The 18,551-nt window shown below is 38.3% G+C and overlaps 1 protein-coding gene and 1 long non-coding RNA gene across 2 annotated transcripts in view; one reads left to right on the forward strand and one right to left on the reverse strand.

The window, feature by feature from the left end:
* The window catches only part of LOC140225646 (uncharacterized), a 68,276-nt gene that overhangs the window by 19,807 nt on the left and 29,918 nt on the right, over positions 1 to 18,551 (forward strand). Inside the window, exon 2 of the long non-coding RNA XR_011900652.1 lies at positions 6,323 to 6,411. This is a non-coding gene — a long non-coding RNA (uncharacterized lncRNA). The remainder of the gene's footprint in view (positions 1 to 6,322; positions 6,412 to 18,551) is intronic.
* Positions 842 to 15,620, reverse strand: LOC109044196 (uncharacterized). Its single transcript, XM_072305226.1, has 7 exons — positions 15,301 to 15,620; positions 11,720 to 11,883; positions 8,997 to 9,048; positions 7,583 to 7,779; positions 6,308 to 6,365; positions 4,226 to 4,332; positions 842 to 2,266 (listed from the first exon to the last, which is right to left on the reverse strand). Exons 2-7 carry the CDS (start codon positions 11,855 to 11,857, stop codon positions 2,030 to 2,032), a joined length of 789 nt encoding a protein of 262 aa, XP_072161327.1. The 5' UTR covers positions 11,858 to 11,883; positions 15,301 to 15,620; the 3' UTR covers positions 842 to 2,029.

Consider the following 18,551-nt stretch of genomic DNA (forward strand, 5'->3'; position numbering starts at 1 on the left):
TGCTTGGATGGGTGCAGTGGCTTTAATTTGTCATGTATTCTTTAATTTCAGAGGTCTGTCGGTTACTTCAATACGTCTAATTTTGCATTTTTACTCTGTACGATGAATAAACTTTGAACCTGAAAATAGGCTAAACTTGTGCTGCTTTGCCAAAATTTTCTGAGCTCCTCTTTACGTAGGGGATGTCCTACCAGGAAATATCATATTACGCCCCTTTAACGAGCCAAGTGTCTACGCCCTCTGATGCGGGCCAGTCCGACCCTGCTTGAGAGCACTGTTTTCATTGGCTCTCTTGAGGTTTATCGTCACTTACTGCTGTCTTGTCGAAAACTACGTCATTTTTTGCGCACTTACGGCTTCTTCGTGTGTCTCTTTTTCCTACAATCAAGATGAATTTTGCTCATTTGGCTATTTCAGTGATTTCATCTAAGAGAGATTAGACGAATTTTGAAGGAACTTCGATTTTGAAAATTGACACTTACTGCTTTCTTCGCTATCACGTCAGACCAGTTGTTGCATTTTACATCCAAAACTTTAAGTCTGACTAACCGTTACTGGCCAGTGAAGAGAGAGGATTGAGCCATCCACTTTTAGAGCTGATTGATGGAACAATCGCTATGTCCGCCGAGGAGTTGAACGTGATTAACCCTTTGCCTTTGAGGTCATTCAAGTGTTAGCAGTATCATAAGTAATGGAAACTCGCATTAAAGTGCGCTGTAGGAGGGGAGATTTTTAAAAAAAAATGTGCAATGTAGGTATGTAAATATGAAGCAATTTCAGGGGAGATGGCTCGTTTAAGGAATAAGAGAGTCGATAGAAATTTCATTTTGAAATGTGTTTTAATGTAACAAAGCAAAGTTACATAAACTTCCATTTAAAGTTTCCGTTACTTACAAATCACACACATCGCAGTATAATTCTGACCTCCCTCTCTAATAGCAGACTTCTAGAAAGGGTAAACATTATAGTACCACGTCAAGCCATATTTTCCTCATCAACAATTTGCGCAGAACACGTTGAAGGTGCTGTATATTTGCACGATTGAACATATTTCTGCTAAAAGGAACTATGTTGCATGTGAATCCTATGCAACAGATCTTTTTAGCATAGATACGTCCAATTAACTCATTAAAAATAAAAATAAACGCTTACACTTCACATCAGAATCAGTCAGTTCTAACTTCCCGCTACCTATGAAAGAAACATGAACCACCGCAGTATTGAAAGCAATCTTATTTTTTGGACATTTTTCGTTAGTGTTGGTAGTTTCTCATTTTGTAATGCATGGTACTTTTCAATTCCTTAAAAATAATGCAGCTAATAGAGAAGATTAATTTATCGTAACACACTGAGATTACTTAATTGCTCTTTTCAGACTGAAGGAGACGTTGGTTTATGTCGAACGGGAAATTTGAGTCCATCATGTTTTGAATAAAATTTTGACGAGAGAACACGTTTTATAGTGCTTAGTTTCTTAGCTCGACTAATGTTTTGAAAACCCCATGTCGATGTTGTGGACGCATTTTCAGAGTGAGAAGATCTGGTGGGTGTTCTGGTTCATGCCGGTGCACTGGTACTGATCATCGCGGTAGCGACACCAGAAGTCGATGCAGGGGCGTGGTTCGCTTTGCGATATATCGATTAATCTACCAATTAAACGGAAAAGGATCGATTTATAGGGTTTTCGCAGCGAACACCGTAATAATCGATTCTTTATCGTAGTTTCAAATGGAAAAATATCGATAATCGAAATCGAGATTTTGGTTTGTGTCCAGCGGGAAATTTGAGTCCATCATGTTTTAAATAAAATTTTGACGAGGGAACACGTTTTGTAGTGCTTAGTTTCTTAGCTCGACTAATGGTCTATAGTGACTTCATCATGTAATGTAGATTCATCGCGCTTGCTGGGTTAATGATATTCATTTGATTCCTCGAAAAAAGTCACTTTCCGAGACATTTGTGGAGAATACATGAATTGAAAGAGAGGAATAGAGAACCAACGAGGGGTTCTCTGGACTAGAAGTTGTGATTAAAATGGCAAAACGTTGCCTTTGTAATCCAGAAACCCGTCTTTGTTCTTTTCTTGGAGGTACAATAAAACCGAAAGGATCCCCGCTACAGATGTGGATGAGTCTATCATTGGACAATCGCCTTCGACGTCTTTGGTCAGGTCAGTTCGAACGACTCCAGGGTGGATGCTTTCGATCAAGATGCCATCTCTCGCCAGCTCTTTGGCAAGGAGTTGCGTGCTCATGTTTAATGCAGCCTAGAAAAATGAAACACAAGCACATCGAATGAATTAAAAAAGTGTTTTTTTATCATATATACACGGAGAAAAAAACTTCGTGCGTGGGACTCGAAGTTTAGGTCATATGGATCTCTGAAGTTTTCGGATTGAGCATCTGAACACTTTTGGTCCAGCTGCTGAGGTTTGGATCACACATCTGAAACTTTAGTTCTTACGACTGAAGAACTTCGGTTTTCACATCTGAACAACTTCGGTTCTCACATCCGAAAAACTTCGGTTCTCACATCTGAAGTACTTCAGATGTAAGAACTGGAGTTTCAGATATAGGATCCGAACCTCGATAGCTAGACCTAAAGTGTTCAGATGCTCAATCCGAAAACTTCAGAGATCCATATGACCGAAACTTCGGGTCCCACTTACGAGTTTTTTTTTCTCCGTGTAGTTACATAGTTTTACTGCTTGCGACCAGTGCAAATGTGTGTCTCACCTACAGATGAAACCATGGTATTCACAACCACTGGTACTGGTGGATAACGTTATACCCTGTGTTTTCAAGGATTGCGCTGCGGTGTCTTATTTTTCCATATGGCGAAAAATTCCATTATTTTCAATTTCTAGAGATTTGCCCTAAAAGTTTTGAGTGAAGCATTGTCACGAGAAAGCATGCATCAGGAGCTCTAAAAAGTCTTCGAAAAGTCAGGAAATTCTTTTAAAAATCACCCCGAAATTAAAATAATTGAGATTATTATTTATTAATTAACAGTTGAGTATAGAATTGAGTCTGTCTAACCAGGGCACCTACAAGTCCGGAAATAGTACTGATCTTTTAAGGGCGGTCCGGAAGTACTGAAAAAAGGCGGAAATTTTGCAAAAAGGTCCGGAATTTTTTTAAATTTTTTGTCATTTTTGTGGTAATTTCAAATTTTTGAAATTTTTTGGATTTCGTCAAATGGAGGTACTGCAAAAGTACGGCATTTTCCTGTTGGAGGAAGTACTGAATTTCTTGAGAATGTACTGAAAAAGTACTGTAAAAGTACTTATTTTTGACCAGCCTGTTTCAGTAGACACCCTGTTCATTCAAACAAAAGGAGAAATAATGCTAGTTGTTAACAAGATTAGTTGCGCTGGTCCCAAAATCGTGTTTTGATTCTTGTAGATGAGCTAAAAATAATAAGATTTGTCCAAACAGCAACTCTTAGCATTCAATATTAGCTGAGATATCACGCTTTGAAAAATTCGGTTTATGACGTCATCCACCGCGGTAGTAATAGCCTTGGTTTCTTCCACCTTGCTTTCATCGAAGTTTTACGTTGAGTGACTGGTGCAATGAGTGCAAATGGGTGTCACTCCGACTGATGGAAGCAAGATGGAAGAAACCGAAGGTGTCACTACCGGGGTGGATGACGTCATAAACCAAAATTTTCAAAGCGTGATATCTCAGCTAATATTGAATGTAGAGAGTTTCCGTTTGGAGAGATTTTATTTTTAGCTGATCCACAAGAATCAAGCATCAAAACACAATTCAAGGACCAGCGCAACTGACTCATTGTCATGATGGTCAATTTCCGATTGATCTTGGATTGTTACTCTCACTACGTGTGACATTATACCGTAGTGGAACGGCTCTTTTTCGTGAGGTGTAAATCACGCCGCACGGTGGATCGAGTCAATAGGAGAGGTCGGACAAAATTTAGAAACTTTAAAAGCTTCTAACTCCGTTTATAAAAAAAATTTGAGGTTCTGAAAGTGGTTCCATTGGTTTTCTCGTGAAATTTTCTTCTTTAGTCACCCCTTTAAATTTCAAATGTGACGCAATGAACATCAAAATTTGCAGTTTTAGTCCAAAAATTCATGTCCGACCGCTCCCATTGACTCGATCCACTGTGCACCGTGTTAAAAATAGGCGAAGATTACCATCATGTCTCTCTGTGTCTAAGCAAAAATCATAAGTGTTAAAGTTGTTACAAGGCTCCTTACCTTGCTTTCATTATAACTCAAACTTCTGTGTATATGGCCGGCGGCGCATTTGATGGATCCCAAATCAGAAGAAATGTTTATTACTGCGGCCCGTCTGACGCCAAGGCCTGCAAAAAATATCGAATGATAATTTATATTTCAGCTGATGGCAGGGCAATATGATTGCTGGGGTACAAAGGTTCAGCTTCACTATAGCAAAACATTTAAGTTATAGAAATTATCAGCCGACGGATTCTCCTTCACCACTGTTTGCCATGGAAACACCCCAATAAAATTTAATGACCGCTTGTAAACATCCATAGATGATACTCTAGATCAACTCTCAACGGTCAGGATTCAATCATTATTATTTTTTTCTTACCTCGGAGGCAGTAGGTCATACAATCGCTTTTGGCTTTGTCATCGATGCTCGTTTTTGTTCCGACTATTCTTTTCTTTTTTTCTTATTCTTTTTTGTACCGATTTAAATATTTATTTGGGTTTCCCTCTTGTAATTCTGCTTTATTGCATCTATTACATGCAATTTGCGTTGCGATTCTTTAAAAATGAGGAAAAATAAGGGGAAAATTGAAGATGTAAGCGGAGAGCCACACCCTCACCCCTCCAGAATATCTCATTTAGTTACGTAAAAGTTTTTTTCGCGGTTCGTTTCACATTGAACCTGCCGAAGTATCGCTCGTATGGTCATGCTTTTATTATAAATATCGACTCGATAACGAAACTGCAGTCTGTGTGCTTCTCAACTTGGGATACACAAGTCGATTTAATGTTAATTTTTCTAGTAGTGTCCAGGGCCGGATTTACCTACTTGCCGCCCATGGGCCGCCTTTATTTAGCCGCCCTTTTCTCATCCGTTTTGAACCATCGGTAAAAACCATTAAGTGAACGTGACAGAAGGGGAGGGGTGCATAAGATGCGTTTACTCATGTTGGACACATTTTCTTTTGCGAAAGCCCTGTCAACAACCTAGCAAAAGTTCACGGAGCTTTGCGCGAAATTTACCTAAGTTCCATAAACCTATCCCTGTGTGAACAAGGCCTTCCATTTATAAGAAATGAACGAAAAAATTATGAAAGAGCAAATATAAATGCGGTCTAATAATTTGAACCCTCTGTGGCATTAATTAATTTTGGATCTCAGATTCTAGGGGACACTAATCTATTTTGTAGCTTGCATAAAAAAAATAGAGTGGTAAATTTTTTTTTCAAAATTTTAAAGTTAAGGGAATCAATTTTTCAAAAAATGAAAAAAACTAATGAAATTTTGTAAAATCATGGCACAGGGGAAAGATTAAATTTTTAAAAATCCCGAAAATATGTTGTTACGAATACGTAACGCTTGGGCGTAGATGATTAACTTCCGTCGCCGCGACGCGCTGACTGCTGCTGAACGCACTGTGTTTGACGCAATGCGTGAAGTATTCATGCACTCTTGTAGGCGCTATGCGATTCACGCTGACCGCAATCACGGTGTTTGACGCAATGCGTGAAGTATTTATGCAGTCTTGTAGGCGCTAATATGTGTTACATGCCGACCGCCGCGCCGAGGGTTTCTCCTTTTCATCTCAAGTCCTCGTCATTATTGCTCTCTGCGCCGCACCGTTCCAGGCGTTATTGTGTGTTTGGTCCCTCCCTTAACTCGACTAATTAAAAGTGCTGTCTCTTGTATCACCAAAAGACGGCAAAATTAGAAATTATTATACTCTCAGGAAATGAGAGATTTTGTCGCCCTTTCTCTTTTGTATTTTTTTTCTGAATCCAATTTTTTAAAACCTACATTTAAAAAAATTGCAAGATTTGCCGCCGGGGGCCGCTGCCCATGTGGCCACCCCCTAAATCCGGCCCTGGTAGTGTCTCTTTATCTCTGTCCCTTTTTTATAATGAGTACTAATTCCATATCTTCATGAGGCTGGAGAAAATAGTGGCTCTCAGAAGAATCACGATCCACCATTAGTTTTGTTGCTAAAAAAATATGTCTTCGCTCTCATACTTTGAAATTCAGTGAATAAAAGCTCAAAAAATAAATCCAAAATCAATGGAAAACTTTAATTTTTAATCTGAAATACAATAAAAGAGTACTAACCGTTTTTGGTTTCAGATGAATGAGCTTCTGCAGACTGTTTCAACAACGGATAGAGGGCCTGTACGACAAAATATTCAATAGATACACAAGGCTTTTTTTTAGAGGTAAGTGTCCAAAATTAAAGGGAGAATAATCTCCAAAAACTCAAAATTTTTAATATTTGATCGTGGAATAGTGCTCTGCGACCGCATTTTTTTTTTTTTTTTTTTTTTTTTTTTTTTTTTTTTTTTTTTTTTTTTTTTTTTTTTTTTTTAAGGAAAACGCCCAGAAAGGCCAATCTGTTTATCCAAGGTGAAATTCCCAAACCACGTATCTCGTTTTGCGACGTTGCAGACTTCCTTTCACACTTCATTTTTTAAATGCAAAACAATTCAACGGCAAGTCTGAAAAACTGTCATGATTTTTCTTCTATGTGCGACGAATATTCTGTGATAATTTCTAAGCATGATATTAATCTGTTTGCTTCTTAAAAAATAAAATAGGAGCAGAGATTTTAAAACACCGAAACTCGAGATACTTGGTTTGGGAGTTTCACCATCGTTATGTGTGAGCCTATGGTGGTTTGCAATTATTTTTTAAAAAAATGAAATTTCAAGAAAGAGCTCTTCAAAATTATTCTAACCTGTCTCGTTCATGAGGCGTTGGAATCCCCAATTTCAAACCAACGTTACTCCTGCGTTAGCGAAAAATAATCAAAACAGCTTGAAATTCATTTCGAGCATACGAAAGGGTATTCTTCTATAAAATCTACGAGTAAGAATCTGAATTTTTGACTCGCCAAAAAAATCGCTGTAGCAACTTTCTACATTCAATATCAGCCGAGATATCGCACTTTGAAAAGTATAAGGTTTTTGACGCCATCCACCACGACAGTGACACTCTTGGTTTCTTCCACCATGCTTTCATCAGTCAGGGTGACACGCATTTGGACTGGTTACTCAACGTGAATCTCGGATGAAAGCAATGTGGAAGAAACGAAGAGTTTCACTATACCGCGATGGATGACGTCAAAAACCCAACTTTTCAAAGGGCGATATCTCTTTTAATATTTAACGTAGAAAGTTGCTGTTTGGACAGTTCGTATTATTTTTAGATGATCTACAAGAATTCAGCACCAGAACATGATTCTGAGACCAGTGCAACTGACCCATTCTATTTTCCATTTCTTTTTTGCGGGGCTTATTACCGTTCGTTGACGCCACCATGCTAAGTGTGTATTATCATAGATCTCATAATTAAAATTTAAGTAAAGTTGAGGTTGAATAAAATTCTGACCTGTGTTAATATCACGGGAGCAACACTGTTAGTAGTGAAAGTCGATAAATACATTTCCGGAGTGATATCCTTTAAAGAATCTTTAAACGATGCCTCTGCAATACCAGCATTATTTATGAGTAATGTCAATCCTTTGTCGCCAACAATGCTTCCAACATTGAGCGCAAGTTCATCGTACGTGTCAAACTTAGTAACGTCTGTAAAATTGTCAGATAGTTAACTGCGGTTAGACTGAAGCATCTTGCAAGAAAAACACTAGGTATTTCTCGCTTATTTTTGAAGCAAAATATGTGCCATCAGTTTTCTTACGAAGTTAGGAACTTTCGTCGAAGGGCTAGTAAGTTTTGTTTCGCACCGCAAAATGTGCTCTAAATGCTACCGATGACTGCACTTTAAACCAAGCAGACTTGTAATAAAAGAAATTTTACGGGAGGCGTAAATTTGAGATCTGAACAGAAACTGAGAGAAAATGTAGGAAAGTTCAAAAAATGTCAAGGCTTCAGGCTCTCCCTGTCTCTTTCTTCCACATTTTTTGCTAACTTTGAGGAATTTGTCGCTTTCAAGTACAGTATACTCTGGATTATCCGGCTTCGTATTATCCGGATCGATTTTGCAACCATGTAACTACGTACGCATTCCGATAAGTGAGCGGATCCGCGGAGAAGCGGTCGCAAGGCATATTGGTGCCTGCAAGGCTGAAGGAATACTTTACGCATTGCGCCATACAGTGAGGTCAGCGTGGAACGCATCAGCGCCTACTAGATTGCATAAATACTTCTCGCATTACGCGAAACGCAGTGCAGTCGGTTAGTTAGCCTAAAACGCACATTAGCGGCTACAAGACTGCATGAATACTTCACACATTGCGCGCTTTAATCGTTGTATTGTAATTTATCGTTGTCGGCTACCATTTACAATCACCATTGAGTCGTTCAGTTTGGCGGTAATCTTTTAAATTCGTGTTGGTATGTACATGATGTATACATAATAAGAATACTGTGGTGTTGGTTGGTGGTGTTGTTGTTTACAATTATTATCCGGATTTCTTTTTCATCCGGATCGGGCCCGGCACCAATTAATCCGGATAATCCAGAGTCTACTGTATAAAATAAAAATCAATGTGAAGCAGAGATTAAATGTAAGATCATTGTTTACGGTGTAAACGACAATATTATTTAGAGACTTTTTATCAGTTTTTGGCCAAAGAAGCGTTCAACGCTGATAACTATTCAGGGAATCTAGGCTCCCCTCCGTTACTTTCAAGTCGGACAAAACGTGGGTTTCTCACCGTATGAGGTTACAGTCCTGCGCTAAAAATGCCAGTTGCAACGTGAAATTTAATTATTTTTCAACTTCTTATTATGAAGTCAGTACCGTGAGGTTGCAAGAAAATCATCTTTAAATGTATGCTCACCTAATTTCAAAATGTGAACTCTCTCGCTGGATTTTTTCAACTCCTGCAAAGCCTAAAATAATAAGAAACGTGTATTAATGCAACCCCTAAAAGCACATTGATGTTTAAAAAATGTTTTTAAAATATATTTAAAAACAAAAAATATATTCCGAAGATGTTTTTCATAAATTATGAAAAATTGAAACATTTTAAAAACATCTTTAACATATTTTTGAAAACAAGTAAGGGGGATATGTACGCGTTTATAAAATGTTTATAACTTGTTTTTTAGAGGTCAATAAACTAGTTATTAATTGCTTTATAAACATATTTTACAGTTGCCTTAAAAAAATCTTTTAAATACATTTAAAAAACATTTAATCTTTTGTCGGAGTCAAAGAGAAATCAAACACATTTTTGAATCTTTAGTAAGAAGTTTTTAAAAACATTTTTTACTCGTTTAAAAAGTATGTTTAAAATATATGAAAGATATTTAGTTGACAGTTTTAATATATTTATAGGTTGTTTTTAAAAAATTGTTTTCTAAAAACATTTTTCCAGAAAAACGTTTTTGCAACATTTATTAAACATTTTTTCAAAACAAGTGGAAATCCATTCATTTATAAAAGATAGCTATAAACATTTATTATTCGTCTTTATACAAATAGCTCTCCTAAGACGAAGTCAAAATGTTTTTAAAACATACTTGCTTTTGGGTTTGCTATTAGGGACCAGTTCTATACACACGGTGAAAGAAATGGTCTAGTGTTCATGTTTAAAACTGTAGATATTCATTCTATTCCTTGTCATGATGAATATTGCACCGGTAACTTTCAAAAAATTATACTGGTAATATTTGCTCATTGCGTGACTCCGACATGTCATCCGAGGGATGACAGCTCCGATTTCATAACTTGTAAGTGAGGATTTTCACCAATGTTGGTCTATTTGAGACCACAAAGTAAGTTATTTGATGTACGCGATGGACTTTATAAAACTTCAAGGCTTATTATCTTCCGAGTTCAACATTCAAATAATCGTTGTACTTACATTCAGTCAGTTAGATACTCATTCCGAGTGCGATTGCACATGCTGGCAACTAACGAGAAACAATGAATCAGTTGCAGTCAGTATCACCTGAAATACACTGACTCACAAATATAACAGATAGCGCGAGGAGCACATCGACTAATTGGAATTTGGAGTGTAGCCGAGTGCTAGAAATAATGTAAAATTTCTTTAAAAAACTTACATTTTATTAACAAACTTAGACCGAAGCTTTTCGAAGCAAACGCTTCGGTCTAAGTTTGTTAGTAAAATGTAAGTTTTTTAAAGAAATTTTACATTATTTCTAGCACTTGGCTGCACTCCAAAGTCCAATATATTCAGTGCTACTACCTTCAGACATTGCATTACAATGTTCGCTGATTTTGACATCGACTAAATACCTCACAGCTAAAATCGTTTGGCAGGCGTCGACAATTTCTCTTACTGTCAAATTTTTGGAATTTCAAAATCATGCCACTTTCCATGACTTGTTGGTGTGACAGATTCCCTTTCAAAATTGAAAAAAAGGGGGAGATTTTTTTGAAATTAATGACGGTAGATTTTCGTCGCACAACGCTCAAAATGTAAAAAAATCGGAAAGCTAATGGGTGAGTATTTTTCACGTGAGAGGCATGTTAATAAATGGAACAGGATTATTTTTAGTGCAGAGCAGCTATCATTTTAGAGGTAGTACTTTTTATGTATCTGTGTTTTTTACACACCATGAAAAGTACATTTTCCTACATTGTGAGTTGAAGTGATGTGTCAACCTGTTTTAAGATGCAATAACTGTACTGCCGTGCTAAGGAAAAACGCCCTATGAGCCTTCAGGCGTTGCCAAATTTCTTTGGATAAAACACACATTTCCTGGTAAACTTGTGAATATTTTCCTCCAAATTTTTCAGATCATTTTGTTCACAATTTCACCTGAAGATTCTGAAAATTTAAAGGAAAAATACTCATAACTTTCCTAAAAAATAAACATTTTATTGCAGGAAATTTGGCAACTCTCGAATGTTCATACGGCGTTCTTCCTTAGCACGGCAGTGTATTCGTTTATTTATTTATTTTTTTGGGAGGGGGAGGGAGAGGGGGTTATTTGTTTCATTAAAAAGCAACGAAAGACTCGGAACTGAGATCGCGAACATTGAGACCGACCGAACCGAAGAGGGGGAAAAACGTTAAAAATTGGTGCTCGACTATTTCTTACAACGTTCCCCTATTCATTAAATAATCTCTTTCCTTCTGTGTCTCTTTAAAGTTCCTTTATAAAAAAAAAAAAACGAAAAACTTAAACAAAAAAGATTTTTACAAGAGGGAGTAACTTATGATTAGACAGCTATTTATAGAATGAGGCATCTGGGTAAAAGGGAAAGATTTAAGGGAAGAGAGATACCGGAAATCGCAATTGTATTAATTTCATCAGTATCTACCAGCTACCCCCCTACTTATAGCAAAACAGGCCAGAGCTCATTTTGTAGAGATAGTAGAGAGTGGCATTAATACCATTAAAATACAATTAAACATTGTCTATTTTCCAAATACCGCATGATTTTATTTTGCATTAAATTATTTGATCAGAAATTAATTTTTACTACACATCCGTATGAAACATAATACGCAAGATGCGTGAGTGTAGTAGATATTGTCAAAGAGCTGAGAAATTCATCGTTAGCCCCGAATTTTTGAAAACTTACCGTGGCTCCCTCTGGTGACCGACATGTCGCAATGATGATTTTGGCTTGCAAAGAGCTATTCGTCAATAATTGTTTCACGAATTCCAGACCAATGCCTCGACTGGCCCCAGTAATTAAGGCAGAATGAATCATTTCCATTAGCGGCCTACCTATCTTCTCTTGATCTACGTAAAATACAGAAAAATACAGAAAAATCATTAATATAAACTTCGAAGGATTCAGACTTTCAGCGATTCTACCTTTTTCTATTTCACTCGAGAGGTTGCCAGATTGTGCGATAAATGTGAATATTTTACATGGATTTGAATTGAGAAAAGTGCTAAAAAAGCAACTTATCTGGCAACAATAGAGTCCGGGAGGGACGAAAGACTGCTTTCCTGGGAAAACCCATGATTTAGCCGGAAATGTCATTGAAACAACTGATTCCGTTTGAAGCATCAATTGTATACCAGGGGAAAGCTATTGTAAAATAATAATTGTAAATGGATACAGGTGCTACAGAAATGGAAAAAGGGAGGGGAAAGGAAATGAAATGAGGATATGATTATACTAATATGTAATCAGAGAGAATAAAACAAAAACATCTGAGAAATTTATATGCGATGAAAGTATAAAAAAAAAAAACACGATTGGTCTAATTGCGATTCGGAACTTGAACTTTACTATCGTTGAGCAGTTTTTAGACCCTTTACGCCACCGATAATCTTCTTAAGCGGTAAAGATGAACTTTTGCTACTTTAGCAAGTCCGGAAGGAGATCCATGGATTGTTTTTTTCCGCTGCCCGATGGGATGACGTTCCAGTCAAATGCGCTTTTGAAGAGATGATCGATCCCCATCATCGCTTCATCTCCACACATCTATTCATGTGCAAATGATGGCAAGCTCCGGCAACAAGGTTCTGTGACGAAATCATTTTTGCCTCCAGAGTCTCCAAAATGTATACATCTTAGTGATCAAATGTCCAATCACTGAGAAAAATGGCTCGCGGAGCGAGCCGAATGTCACTCGCGTAGCGAGTGATCTGGGGTCCAGGGGGCGCAGCCCCTTGGCTGGCCGTGACGGACGCGCAAAGCGCGTCCAGAACGGCTAGTATTATTATAAGGTTATTGCGCATCCATGCTCAGTGGCGAAGTGTGAATGATCGATTATCGATATTTCTCCATTTAAAGCTATGGTAAAGAATCGACTAGTAAGGTGTTCGTCGCCAACACCCTGATTATCGATCCTTCTTCATCGGTTTAAATGGCGGATCAATCGATGTATCGTTATCGTAGGGTATACGCCACGCCACTGTTGCGCAAGTCAGAAAAGCAGGAGATCGAAGCAGCGATTTTGCAAAATATTATGGACTTCAGTGTCCACCACTAGCGAAAATAAAGTATCTCAAAACAAGTTCCCTTATCAAAGTTCATCCGAATCGAGGGATTTTCAAAATAAATTCGTACCTAGATAAGATATTAGGCTAACATCGTCTGCTTTAATATCATTCGATTCAAACTTCCTACTCGCAAAACGAAAGAAAAATCACGTAGACCCAATTGGCAAGTGAGCCGATTATTTTTCAAATGACGGTTAATTTCCGAATATGCCGCCAATCAAGTGGAAATGTGCGATTTTCATCTTTTTTCCGACAATTCGTGAGCGTCAAAATTTTGAGAATGAGGTTTAATGGATTATCACCGAACAGTGTCATTTCATTTTCAAGGTATAAGCAATTATTCAGAATGTGCGCCACTAATGGAGCGTATTTCTGCCAAACGGAGCTATGTGCATTACGACGCGAGCCCTGTTATGTATATACCCTTATGGGTTTCAGGGTCCATGTCTTAATCCACATAGTTCCGTTTGGCAGAAAGACTTCCAATTGGTCCATTGTAGTTGCGTGCACGAGATACAGCCAAGTGAATTGCGACTTTTTACGCGTAAAATTACGGGAAAATCAGAATGGGCATATGAAAACTGTCTGAAATCTACTCTTTAGCGTGCAATCTGCGCAATTTGTTACACGGTTTTTCTTTATCGTGTCTGCGGGCTGTTTTTTTTTTACTTTCAAGTTAGCGCAGAGAGAGAGAGTTGAATAAATCTAACGTAAATAGACAAACAATCTCATAAACAGTAAAAAAACCTTTCTGACGTAAGTTGTTATTAGTATTAAAGCGTTTGTTTTTTTTGAAACAAGGAAAGACGAAGGAAAAAAAACGCTTGAAAACGATTGAAATCGTAATGGAGAAAAATTTTGCGAAATTGTATACTAAATCGGGATAGGTGCCACCCACCCCGGGTGGTATAGGGTCTCTCCACTGCCTGTGCAAGCCCAATGGCCGCGCCAGTGAATGCATTCAAAATGCGCTGACTGTGAGATCCACACCGCAAAGGAAACTCCGGCCGTGGAAGCCGTTCTTACCGGCTATATAAACATACCGTCCGTGTTCCGCGCGAAGCACCCGGAGCAGTCGAAGCTACGGCTCCAGCACCCGGAACTTTCGGCCTCTGAGTCTAAAAATGACGGCAGGTCCATATGGCCCGTAACTTTTCTTCAGTGCTTAAAAAATGGTCTCAAGATCTGTACTTCCTAACAAATGTGACTCATCGGCCTAGGTATGTGTCTGCGAATTTTGGATTGCATTTTGCAAAAAGGAACTACTAGCATTGCAATGTTGCTAAGATTGTGCAACTCATTTTGTCTTGGAGGGAAAACCCGATTATCCATTAATAGTTTCTATTTTACTCGCTAAAAACTGTGAATTTAAGACAAAAATTACCATCTTTTCATAGTTTTTCACGATTTCCGCAATTTTATCGCAAAGGATGAAGTTGCACAATCTTAGCATCATTGCAATGCTAGTGGTTCCTTTTTGCAAAATGCAATCCATTTGTATGGTTCAATGATGCATAATTTGGCTGGGAAGTCACTATTTCAAACTTATTTAGCATGCATGCCCTAGGAAACCCGCCGAAACAGGAAACTCGAGAAAACGTGTTTCGAATTACGCAGATAGCGCTAAGGAGTGGTTTTCAGGATTTTTTGTGTCTGAATATTGTTCGTGCGACTTTACGCGTTAAAAGTTGAGCTTTTCGGCTACACGTTTTGCACGCAACAGATCCTTCTAAACGAAAACGGGTGTTTTTTGGAGGCTTTTCCCTAAATGACATTAGCGTTGAATTTTATTTTCCCGGTGAGGCTGCCGCCTGCTAATTCCGCAACAAATAATTTCTGAACCGCGAATCCCTGTCTGAAGAAGCGCTCATTTTTTGGATCCTATAACAATGGTGGTACTTACGTTATTTTAAATATGATCGGCTCCTTTAAAGTTTCACTGATTGTTCAGTAAATGAATAATAGAAAAAGAATAGTATAAAAAATCGCTGAAAAAGCGCATAAACCTAAATCGAAGACCGTTCTATGGCAGAAAATAAAAATCTTTGGAGTCCGAAAAACACTACTAATAGGTTCTTACATCTAGAATAAACAAAATCGGAGAAAGAAGAAGCGTTATCCACCAGGACCCCCTTCTTTTTTTTAAAAAAAAAAAACAAAAAACAAAAAAACTAAACGTTATTACAGGAGCGATCTACTAACCTGTCAAGAGCTTCAGCTTATTTCAAGTCCACAGGTCTAGACAAGGAAATTATACATGTGTAGAAACACTTCAAAAACCATTTAATGATAAGTAATCCACTCTTGTCGCCTAAAACTACAAAAAAACTGAAAATTTCTAACCCGCCGCGCTTTAACAATTTTAAAAGACACAAATATTTCTGCTACTATTTTGACGTTTCGTTGCGGCCTGAGCGGCAGTAGGAGAATCCACCTCACTTATTGTTTCTTCGCTGATTACTATAGACGGAGGCCTGACTGTTTCCGTGTTTTGAAATAACCGGTTGGCATACGTGTCGGAATGGATCGCGAAACCGAAGTATTTTTAAAATCTTCGCGGCGAAGGAAACGCCCACGCGAGACTGATTGTAAACATGCAGCGGGAGGTTCTGCAATGAAGATGTTGCATGTGTGAGGAATTTGCGATTTGACTGTTGATTCTTACGTAAAAGTTCGCGAGAAACACGATGGTGCCACTGGTTTTCTCTGAAATCAACTCCCAAGCTCAAAAAAAGCTCTCGAGTGAGGCCAAAATGAAGGGGGTATCCCCCGCTATCCTAAGAGTCCACCTCTACATCAAGACGAACTCTCCATGCAAGGATAGGGAGCAAATACATTAGCAGGGTTGCCGTGTTTTCAGTTTTGGAGTCCCCCAAAAAAGTGGCAGCCCTGTCAATGTATTTGCTCCCTATCTTTGCATGGAGAGTTTGTCTTGATGTAGATGTGAACTCTCAGGGTAGGGTGGGATATCCCCTCCATTTTGGCCTCAACTTGAGAGCTTTTTTTGAGCTTAGGAGTAAATTTCAGAGGAAACCAGTGGCACCATCGTGTTTTTCGCGGACTTTTACATATCAAACAACAGTCAAATCGCAAATTCCTCACACATGCAACACCTCCATTGCAGGGCAGAGACCATCCCAAGTTGCATTCTTCAACCAAGAAATCGCAATGTTTTGTAATGCAGTTGCAATTTTCACAATTTCTTGGCGATACAAAAAAATAAAAATAAATAAATAAAGAAATAAATAAATTCGGCATTAAAGTTAACTAAATTGAAAAAATTACAGCTTTTGAAATGCTGAAAGTATGGCCAATGAAAGGCTTTTTACAGGTACAAATTTCAATTGTCTGTAGAAATTGAAACCTGAAGAAACTTGTTTTAGAAACATCAAATATAAGCGAAGGAAATCCAACTTCACGGGTTATTCTGTAAAATGTTGAATGTTGTCAAATTTAATTTAATTTATTTTCCGCAATTTTGTTTTTGTTAATTTTGGCAGATATAAACTTCGCTCACTTTTGCTGTTCAGTTTTGACGAAGCTGCTCGCGTAATTCTAAAAAAATCACGTCACTTACTTGCGGAGTAATGGGGAGGGGAGGACTGGTATTAGTCGCATATATAAATCATGGAATATTGCAGATGCTCATCGATGTATGATCATGATTTTTTTTTTCTTTACTTCAGAAGCTCAAATTTAACATCAGGCTATAATCTGTTCCAAGACAGGGGGAAAATGAAGCGACCGTAATTTGTAAAAAATGAAATCGCTCCGTATAAACGGATGTTCACGGAACTCCATACATTCTGGAATCATTAGCGATTTTAAGCTGAAGTCAAACCAAGGTCGGTGGAAAAAATACGAAAGCTATGATTTGTGAAACGGCTTTTGTTAGTGAATTTTTATAAAATGATACATTCCAGTTATTTCTGATAAGGTGAATTCTCAGACGAAAATACGTCCACTGTAGGACTTATTATTATTACTCTATATAAAGCTGCTGTTCCCACTCACTATGCCCCCCCTAGATAAAAATTGGCCGAAGCGATTTCCTTTAAAATTGGTACACGCTCAGCTATTGTAATGAGGAGTTGATTAAAATTATTCCCACTCAAATCCGCTGCCTCGGATGCCCGCAAGAGCGAAAAGTTATTCTCCATATAGTATTACATTGGAGATACGCGGTTGTTTACGCGCATCGCGCCGAACAGGTTCAATCCTGTTGCGTGACGTCACTGCCTTATAGACGAAATTTAAGGTTTTAGGAGGTATTTTTCGACGAATGTTTGTGAAAATTGGTAAGCGGGGGTATTTTTCTCGGGGGATCTCGAATTTTTGGTCGGATTTTCAAAATCTCAAAATCCAAGATGGCGGCCGTGGCCTAAAATGCTAAGTCGGCTCCTGTTTGATCGATTTTCGTGAAACTCGGTATACATAGGTATTTTTCGACGAGAAACTCGAATTTTTGGTCAGATTTTCAAAATTTCCAAATCCAAGATGGCGGCCGTGGCCTAAAATGCTAAGTCGACTCCTGTTCTATCGATTTTCGTGAAACTCGGTATCCAGGAGTACTTTTCGACGGGGAACTCGAATTTTTGGTTAGATTTTCAAAATTTCAAAATCCAAGATGGCGGCCGTGGCCTAAAATGCTATATCGCTTCCTGATATCGATTGATTTTTGTGAAATTCGGTATTAGGGGGTATATTTCGACGGGAAATTAGAATTTAAGGTCCGATTTTCAAAATTCAAAAATCCATGATGACGAACGTGGTCTAAATTGCTATCTTGGCTTCCGGTCCATCGATTTTTGTGAAATTCGGTATTAGGAGGTGTATTTCGACGTAAAATTAGAATTTTAGGTCCGATTTTCAAAATTCAAAAATCAAAAATGGCGAACGTGGTCTAAATTGTTATCTCGGCTTCCGATCCATCGCTTTTTGTGAAATTCGGTATTAAGAGGTGTATTTCGACGGAAAACTCGCATTTTTTGTCAGATTTTCAACATTTCTAAATCCAAGATGGCGGCCCCGCATGGAAACGCGGTCCGGACTCCTAGAACATCAATTTCTGTAAAACTTGGTGAAAAAGAAGATTAAGACATAGATGTTGTCTCCTCATCAATGTTAAAAACTGTGCGGGGCGGTGGCGGCTCGCGGAGCGAGTCGCAAGTTCGTCGCGAAGCGTAGAACTGGGGTCCAGGGGCACTCCCCGGCTAGACGTGTCAGCTCGCAAAGCGAGCTAATCACGACTAGTTACATCTATATCCACCCTTACAGTCAACGTATTTTCGTCCTCGAGGTTCTTTTCCATCTGCGTTCGGAGTGTCAACGTGTAGAGTAACTTATATGAGACTATTATATGAGACAAATATTTATAAGTTCACCGGGGAACGCGTGCTTTATCAAAGGAAATTTGACAACCTCTGAAGGTTCATACGACGTTTTTCCTTAGC

The sequence above is a fragment of the Bemisia tabaci genome, chromosome 10 (genome assembly GCF_918797505.1).
Source record: "Bemisia tabaci chromosome 10, PGI_BMITA_v3".
NCBI classification, from domain to species: Eukaryota; Metazoa; Arthropoda; class Insecta; order Hemiptera; family Aleyrodidae; genus Bemisia; species Bemisia tabaci.